At 42.0% G+C, this 9577-nt stretch overlaps 1 protein-coding gene across 1 annotated transcript; it reads left to right on the plus strand.

The window, feature by feature from the left end:
• The first annotated feature begins 960 nt into the window (after nt 1-960).
• On the plus strand, nt 961-9577 carry plcxd2 (phosphatidylinositol-specific phospholipase C, X domain containing 2). The gene is made up of 8 exons (XM_018677598.2): nt 961-1832; nt 2072-2208; nt 2377-2496; nt 3172-3225; nt 3318-3473; nt 4791-4901; nt 5161-5291; nt 6791-9577. Exons 1-8 carry the CDS (start codon nt 1568-1570, stop codon nt 6948-6950), a joined length of 1134 nt encoding a protein of 377 aa, XP_018533114.2. The 5' UTR covers nt 961-1567; the 3' UTR covers nt 6951-9577.

Genomic DNA, 9577 nt, shown 5'->3' on the forward strand with positions numbered 1-9577 from the left:
TGACAAGTGGTGCGTGCGTGCGTGCAGGGGCAATGCTTTGTGGGACTTGTTGTCCTTGGTAGAACTGCGGAAGTAAGACAACAAAACAAAACAAAACAAAACAATACAACATACAGTCTTTTGTAAGACCCAATGGTCAAGCCCTCATTTAACAAACTGAGGATGAGAATTACATTAATTAGAAATTTGGACTTGACCTTGGTCATTATTTGATGTAGAGTAAGAGTTTTTGTGCAGTTCCTAAAATATGTTCAGTCCTATAACTCCAAACAGAGTGCCAGACTGATTCAGACTACACAAAGTGAGACCATGTGTGTGTTTTTGGATACACTTTAAGATATTTGGATGTTAACATGTTTAAGATAACTGATGGCAGAATTCGAGCTCTACCGCCTCTCTGAACACAGCGGTAGTTAAACTGCTGCACCAATAGATGGAGCTGTAGTGTTGTGATTGATCATATGGGGCAATGAACTGCTGTGAGCACACAAACACATCTCAAGTGGCTTTAACAGGTTATGCATCCCTGATGTCGAGTCGTCAGGTCATGTCACGCCCAGTCGCAGATAAATTGCTCCATGTGCGCAGATAAATGCATTATGGGCATTCACTTTTATAACATGTGCAACCAGCCCTGTTTGGGACTGTCCCATCCACTGTGTGCGAGACTGTCCCAGAGAGAATTGCCGGGGATAGGCTGTGGAGGTAAAGATATTGTTTGAAAACGTTCCAAATAAAGAATACATTTCACCTTTTGTGTGTGTGTGTGTGTGTGTGTGTGTGTGTGTGTGTGTGTGTGTGTGTTGCACCTTCTTCTGGTGCGACAAACACCAGAGGGCTCGTTAATGCCCCCCCAAGGCCGGAGGCCCTCTGGTTCTACACGGCTGGTGACAACTACATTTGTAGTGGGCGTTTTTTTTATTTTTTTTTATTCAATGGCCACAAGAGGCGACACTGAGCTCATTACACAGTGGAAAACAAGCGACTCAGAGGCGAAAGGTGCTTTAATAAAAACTATTTTCGAGGAGGATTTTCAGTTTTACAGGAGAAAAGACTTTGAGGGTGAGGACTAACTCCTGGTTGGTCGCCCTGCACCCGCTAAAGCGCACAGCTGCTCCTCGGCACTTCTACCTGTGGCTGTCATCCGCGCACTGGATGAGACGCACACCAGCGCAGCAACCTATGTTTGCTGACTCAGAACCACAAATTCCAGCCAAGACCACCTTTGCCATTTTCTATGAGTGTGTGAGTGTTTCTGTGTGTGTGTGAGAGAGAGAGAGAGAGAGAGAGAGGGGATGGTCTTCGCACTCACACGAGCCAGGTTAAGCCAAAAAGCAGAAGAAGGGGGATAACAAGTGGGATTTCGTTCTAAGAGGATTAGCGCAGTCGTTAGCCGCCCGCCGCTCTGGTCAACGGATGCCCGGTTTTGCCGGTTGGAACACAGCGCACCGTGGAGCCACATGCAGTAGCCTGCCTGAAACCGGGCGATTCGTGCCATTCGTGTGGCGTTCACTGGCGGTAGATGTAGAAATTTCATTAAAACTACTGTGACATGCCAAGATGACCTATGGTGATTTTTACCTGTTGGGAGCGCACGGGAATCTCTCACCGGGAGTGCGTCTGCACCAGAGAGCGGTTTCCTGAGTGGGGGTTGCGGGGTGTCAGGGTGGGGGGGGTGGGGAGGCTGTTTTTTTTTGTTTTTGTTTTTTGTTTTTTTTTCGTTTTTCACATGAGGACGCGACCTGCGGGGATCGGCAGTTTCAATGCCGACTGGATGGGCTCGCTCCCCTCCAAGCTCAGTGCCATGCCCCTGAAACACCTCGCCGTGCCAGGTGAGCCTGTCGTGCGTAAAGCTGTCTCCTCTGCGTGTTCCATCACTATTTGGAAAGTCGATTTTAAAGGACAACAGCACAACAGAACTGTATGTGTGTCAGTCACAGTTTCTCCCATACAACCTTTTTTTTCACTTGTGTCATTTGCCCTCTTACATCCCCCAGTGCTTATCTACTTTTCCTCTCCTGTTTTTGTTCTCTATCACCATCATCATCTCTTTTTTATATATATTTTCCAGGGTCCCATGATTCCTTCACCTTCTGGGTGGATGTGCATGCTCCTGTGGGCCCTGATCAGAAGGCTTATGTCAAATACCTGGCCACCATCTTCAGCGTCTTAGCCAAGAAAGTCATGGTGAAGTGGTCCATGACGCAGGTACAGCTCTCAAGTTAGTGGCATGCGCAAAACCAGCAGCTCACAGATGACATATAAGATAATATATTTTAGGCACATTCTCAAAGACTATGTGTTTTATAGTCCAGCAGATGTGCTGGGTTTTGCTGCCAGTTGTAATGTATTGTGTGATGTGATCTGTATTCCTAGAACCTGACTTTTAAGGAACAGCTGGATGCAGGAATCCGCTACTTTGATCTCAGGGTTTCCTCCAAACCAGGCGAGCCTGGAAATGAGATTTATTTCATCCATGGCCTCTTTGGACACAAGGTCAGCAGAGGACATACAGTTTACTGACAATGCCACGCCAGTCCTCCTATTCTTTTTTTTATTGTGTTTAAAACTTACTGTTATTTTTCTCTCTTTAAACAGTCACGGTCCAGTATTATCTCTTAATGCCACATTATTTTGTCTGTCTAGATCAGATGAAATCCCTGAATCGATCAAAATCGCATTTGAACGTAGCTTTGGATATTTCAGCTACTCTAGATTTGTTTTTGTCCCATCAAGAACAGTAAATGTTTTGTTCTAGTACTATGTTGTTTTTCCAGCTAATGTTGGGATGGAGATAGCCTTGCACAGGGATCAAAGGTTGTGTATTTACTTGTAAACGACCCTCCTCTGAAATGGGTCATTTTGACATGTGCCTGTCCCCTTTTATGAGTCAGTGTTTTGCTACAAATACGGGGTCATGAGATGGACTTGTGGCTGTAAAACATTAGCTACACATATTGTATATACAGGCTTTGTTGATAGTAGGGACAACAACTTAATGCATTGGAACAGTTCGTAATGATTAAGCCAGTACAATTAACACACAGCGCAATTCAAATCTAAAATTTTAGAGGAAGCCTCATAAATTGTGACCAAAACTATAAGCAGTGGCCTTGTTAAAAGAGTATGTCACCATCATTTGCTCTCTTTTTGCTCTGTTCTCCCCCATAGGTGAGGGACGGTCTGTCAGAAATCAACTCCTTCCTAGGCAGACACAGGAAAGAGGTGAGAAGAAGAGTTTTGACTGTACTTTTTATGACCACGGATGGAGAGTTTTGGACTGTTAACAGATAAAAGTTAATGTTTGCTTGACTTAGGTTGTGTTTCTGGACTTCAACCATTACTATGCAATGGATGCAGAGCATCATGCGTACCTCATCAGCATGCTCCAGGAAGTGTTTGGCGGCAAGCTCTGTAACAACTGTGCAGTGGAGAGCATTACTCTGGATTACCTGTGGGAGAAGAAGCAACAGGTGAGATCTGGATGCATCAATGAAAGTGGACAGACAATGTAATATTTTAAAAAAAAATCCACCTGGAACACTTTAAAACAAATATGTTTCTCAACCAGATTTCCAGTTTGTGACACTGCCGTAATTTCAGTGCCACTACTGAGAATTCCAAGCAGATTAATCATGCAGTCGTAAATTATTTCCATCCAATTTTATAGGTTGTAATTTAGGATATAGTCAGATGATGATGATCTGCATCTAAGGACTAGATGAGTACTTGCATGTGCACCAGCATGCATGAGTGGCTGCATGAAAATATATTCCCAATATGTGTATACACTGCACATATACAAGTAAAAGCGGTATGCAGGTGCATACTGGATGGCCCACTTAACCTCTGTGGTCAGGTAATCCCTGCACCCTGTAACTCTCCTGCACAGGAATTAGTGGTGAGCAACATCCTATTAACACTTGGTCCACCGTCCTACCTGCTTTCCTTCATTGTATTTATCTTTCCACACATCCTCTTTTCATTTGTCTCACATTTCTTATAATTCCTTTATTTCATCACACTTCCACACATAGTCCTAATTTTATTTCTCCATCTTTTTTCCTTTTTATATATACATACATGGAGATGAGAGGAAAACGCAAGAGCAGAAAACCATGTACAAACATGTCTCAGCCTGCATGTGTACATGGTCTACTTCCTTTTTTAGGTGCACATACTGTTAAATTATATCTGTATTCCTCACATCCTATTTGTCTGTTTGATTCAGATAGCCTGCTATCAGTTAAATCTCTGTTCCTATGACCCTAATCTATGACTGGCTTATTTGGCAAAGAAGAAAGCGAGAGAGAGAGAGAGAGAGCAGATAGTGAATGGCAACAAAGAAGAGGCAAGGAGAGTAGGAGAGATTTGCAGTTACCAGCTGCAGAGGGCAGCCTTTCTCCTTTCTCTGTCACTGGAAAAAGACTCTGTAGCCCTGCCTGTTCTCATATTGTGTCACTGCTGTTTTTTATGATTTGAAACAGAATTGTTGCACATGCTTTGTTGAGATATTCCAGCACTGATGTTGACAAAGTTTGCTATTGAATATACTTTTTAAGAAAAGTCTGTGTTTCCAGTTACTCAATATTGTGAGGGTGTGTAGATATCACTGTAAACGGTATTCAGGTTGCAAATCTGGGCATGTTTAATGCTCCACTGTATGTAGATGCAATAAAAAGGAAAATTAAAATGTATCACCTGATGCTCGAGACCTATAGTAATTTTTAATATATCCTGGGGGTAATTCACCTTTATATTCATTGTCTTTTATTTTCTGTTCTCCTCAGGTAATAGTGTTCTACCATCATCCCTCAGCTCAGGGTATCCCCATCATGTGGCCTGGCAACAAGATCCCTGCTCCCTGGGCAAACACCACCGAACCTAACAAGCTCATACAGGTCAGAAAACAACAGTCAGACCCTTGTGTTTAAAGGCTTACCAGCAACTTGTCATCCCTCTGTTCATTTCTTCCTCCACTTCTGTTGTCTCCTCATTCCTAATTTTCTTATTCTACTAATGTTAACAGCACACCTCCTCCAAATTCTTTGGTCCTCTATTTTAGTAAAAGTGCAATTTACTTAAATAAGTTATTTATCCACAATTCTCCCATTAAAGTATTATGTAGATGTCCTCTATTTATAACATTCTCCTGTCTAGTTCCTAGAAACTACACTACAGGAAAGAGCCAAACAGGGCACCTTCCACGTGTCCCAGGCCATTCTCACACCAAGGGTCAACACTGTGGCCAAGGGCCTGGTCTGGGGGCTTCGTACCTACCTGGTGGAGAGGTCAGTGAACAAGTGGGTGTGGTTACGTGGGGAATGACTGAGGGATGTGTGGCATAGCCTGTTGCAGAAATTAGCATGTCAAGTGCTTTGTTGGTTATGGTACATAAATTTTACATATAGCGTAGTTAACTTTCTTTGAAAAACATACCTAAGGGGAGTAGATTCTGGGGGAAGTGTATTGTGTTTCCACTCACATTAACCTGAACCTAACCTTCACTTTAACCCTAATCAGTCATGTTTTATGATGTTTAACCTGATTCCAACCTTACGACAACCCTAACCTTCTACATACATGACAGATAATACCTAGAACTCATACCCTGTCCTTTACGTGGATGCAAAGTAATGTTGTAGCAACACCAGTGTGGATGAGGGTGTTTCATTTACTTGTAGCATTTACTACCATTGTAAAAAAAAAAAAGAAAAGAAAAGAAAAGCTCTCTAGGCATGCATTCTTATGTCTAACTTCTCTGTTATAATATTCTATCACTTTGCTGCTTTATTCCACTGGGAATCATCCATAATCCTCTTTATCCATTTCCAAACCGCAGAGGATCAAACAGTACCACATTATATCTCTCAGATAAGAGATCTTATTTCCTAAGCTAGCACTAAGTTACTTGCACAAACCTTTCCAGTCATCTAGCTCACAGAGCCCACGATTTAAGTGGAAATGACAGCGGAAATCCTGACTTGACTACATACCCACCGTGCCCTTAAATCTGAGAGAAACAGCCACTAATGCCTGGGTATAAAACTCCTGAATGGACGCTCTGGCGAGACAGGAGGTGGCCTAATTTTGCACTTCCGAGGAAATGGGATTGTTTATCGCCGCTGGGTAAACATGCTGACTTCCTGGGTTTGTTCTTGCTGGCGGCTCAAACATAGCAGAGAATTCAAGGGTGTTAGAAGAGATACAGTTATGGAGTCAAGGCATGTGTGCCTCTGTATATGTGTGTGTATGTGTGTGTTAGCGAAGAACCAAAACAGACAGGGACTTGGAGACTTGATTTGGAGACAATAGTGGCACAGTAGTCTCTCACTGACAGACAAAAACAAACATCAGTCCCTTTAACTTTTCCCATCAAGTGCATTTTCTCCCACATTGTAAACCATCAAGATATTTTAAAACATCATCAATAGCTTTTGATGAAATTTGGTGGACAGATGGGCATTCAGCCAAAGATGATTTGGCAAGGTTCAGGATCGCTGATTTCTTCTTCTTTTGTAGCCTAGTAACTATGAAACCAACAGGGACAGAAACTTGTCACTAGGCATTTTGGATATGTTTGCAGGGTTAGAAAATCAGTTAAAAACTCAAGTGACAGGACTTTGGGTGTGACAGAAATTGGTGGAATTGTTTGCGTTCTAGCACAGCTCGTCCCATTCACACACTGACCACCCATCCCTTACTTTCTGTACTTCCTCTCTTCTAAATCCGTCAAATCCACCATTATCTGACCAAATGTAATCTCCATCTCTCATTTTTGTGGCTCCAGAAACCTACCTACCATCATGTCCTGGGTTGAGGCTCAGAGGCCGGGGGTGGATGGAGTCAACATCATCACCTCTGACTTTGTGGAGCTCACTGACTTTGCTAACATCGTCATCAAGCTCAATAATAGGCTACTGTCCGAGCAAGAACGCAAAGCAAGATGACACAAGTGCAAAAGGGATAAACATCTGCTGACCCACAGTGTGTTGGAGGTTGGAAATTGGATGGCTTGAGTCCTGGGGATTAGTTTCTGTCAAGTTAGTTTTAATAATAGTGTATTATATTACAGCAGTGACTCAAATAAGATGCGAAGGTCAACTGTATGAGCCAGACACCTCTGACCTTTGAATGACATAAAGCCTTTAAAGCTTCCAAGAACTCATCAACTAACTTTTGGTATTTTGAACATCACAGTTTTGGTTGCAGCCAAATATCTCTGCCACAATATCAAAATCCAAGTCCAAAAGAGGAAAAGAAGCCAGAGCCCAGCAGACGATTAGGTGTTACCAGCTGCATTTTTTTTTTTACCGTCTTTATAAGGCCAACCAAGTCCTGTCATGCCACAGCTCTAGCTCTGGCTTTATTTGTGGATTTCCTTTCATACATTCCCTTTTTGGGGGAAAGCTGGAATCATCACATAGGTCACTGGATTCTCAGCTATCTGTAACCTGGACAATGGTCATATAACTGAAGGGTTTAAATTTTAAGTTTCAACATCTCAGACATTGATATCAAAATTACAACAGCTGCTTTTGTTCCTTTTGTATTTTCAAAAGTTCTGATCTCACTACTGATCACGTTACAGATTTATTCAATTATGGTGAAAGCCAGGCTCACATATTAAAATAATATATGTTTGTATTTTAGGTGTTAATGTCAATGGAATTTGTGTACACATTAGGTATTGGGATGGTGGAATTGGGACAAATATTTAGTTTACAGACTGCTAATTACATCCATATTTTGTTTGTATGAAGAGTCACCTGACATGATGGGAATGGAATTCATTTACATTGTATTTAAAACACCGTTATAATTGTGAACAGTTGGTATAAGAGCTAAAATTGGATTTTTATCTGTGCACTTGGCGTTTTTCCAACAATGAAATGAGCATGAGACAAAAGTAGAGGTTGTGGTTTTTTGTGGTATTTTTTGTTTCTATGTAAAGCAAAGAAGAGGAGCCCACTGTGCCAACACAGTCTCAACACTTATGACTTTGACTATACAGTTTAACTAGAGATACAAACACTGGCACCTTTTATGCATTTTACAAGATTGCATAAATTATAGAATTACAGAGGGAAAGCCAAACATGTGTGGAACGTGTGCCACAATTCCCATAAACCATGTGCACCCATATACAGTATACACAGTTATAAGTGTTTATGGTATTTTTACTGAGAATTTTTCCACTTGCATTGTTTAACTAGGCATGCAGAAATAGAAATAGGTTCCAGTTAATGATGTGTGGAGGAAATGCAGCCGTCTGCAGCAGGCTTCATAAAACAGACCATGTATACAAAATGTAGAGAGAGCAATGAAAAAATGGCCAAAATATTGAAGTTTGAAATGTTTTGTGTGTGTATCTGGGTGTGTGTTTGTGTCAGTGTGTGTGACTTTGTTTGTGTGAGTTCCTTGTGGGCCCAGTGATTACTATGCATGACAGAGACAGTAGAGCAGTGACAGTCGACCTGCATTCCTGTGGTCAGAGTGGGAGGAGAGGAGGAGAGAGAGACGGCAGGAAAAGATGAAAGTAATGAAGAGGGGAAAGAAAGAGTGAAAGAACTGAAACAAAGAAAAATGACAGACTGTGGTTGTTTAGTCGGCGAGACAGCCAGTGAGTGAAAAGGGCAGAATCCCATCAGGAATAAGCTAAAGTTCAGCTGGACAGTGAGAGAGTTATCTGAACAGCTGCTTTTTCTTTCAGCGGCAGCATCATTTATCAGGGAGATGCTGTTGTTGTTGTTGTTGTTGTTGTTGTTGTTGTTTGTTTTTTTCATTTCAACTCTGCCCTTCTTTAGTTCACTCCCTGACTCACTTGTGTGAAATTGCCTGTCCAGTCCAGGCCACATTGTTGACACAGTTGAATGTGATCACCAAGTACCGCAAAGTGAGCACACGCACACATGCACATACAGAGACACTTTAATTGTGCAGTAATTACACATACCATGGCAGGCAAGTGAGAGAGCAGAGGGAGGCAGCTTTGACTGATGGAGAGCATTCCTCTCTGTGTGTGTGTGTGTGTGTGTGTGTGTGTCTCCCTCCCTGCCTTTCCATGCTGCTTGCCTCATTTTAAAAGAGTAGAGGACAACTCAAGTCTGGTCTCCCAGATGTTTATAAAAACCTGAAATAATTAAAATAACACTACATTTGTGCTTGTGTGCATGTGTCTTGTAACTCTGCAAACACTTTATACAAGTGTTGCAAATATTTACACACAGCTTTTCCAAAGCTACAAGCAACAATCTTGGTAGATGTTGTAGTAGTCTTAGCAACTAAACAACATTGGCGTTTGGTTTCTCTGACCTCAGTCTGCCCCAGACTCAACGCCTCAGCCTCCTCCCCGTCTACACCTCGAGTTACAGCAAACAGTCCGGTTGGAACATTTTGCCTCATAAATCAGAGGCGGACTTGACTTGGTTTCATTACAGCCAAACATGGTGCAGTTTCCAGTCTTGAATCATAAAAAAAAATGATGGTTTGCATTTAAGTGGCAATAATACTGTCATGCTTATACTATGGTTGGATGGTGTGTTTGTGTTTAATAAAGACATACAACTATGTGAAA

Source organism: Lates calcarifer, linkage group LG24 (assembly GCF_001640805.2).
Source record: "Lates calcarifer isolate ASB-BC8 linkage group LG24, TLL_Latcal_v3, whole genome shotgun sequence".
Taxonomy (NCBI): Eukaryota; Metazoa; Chordata; class Actinopteri; family Centropomidae; genus Lates; species Lates calcarifer.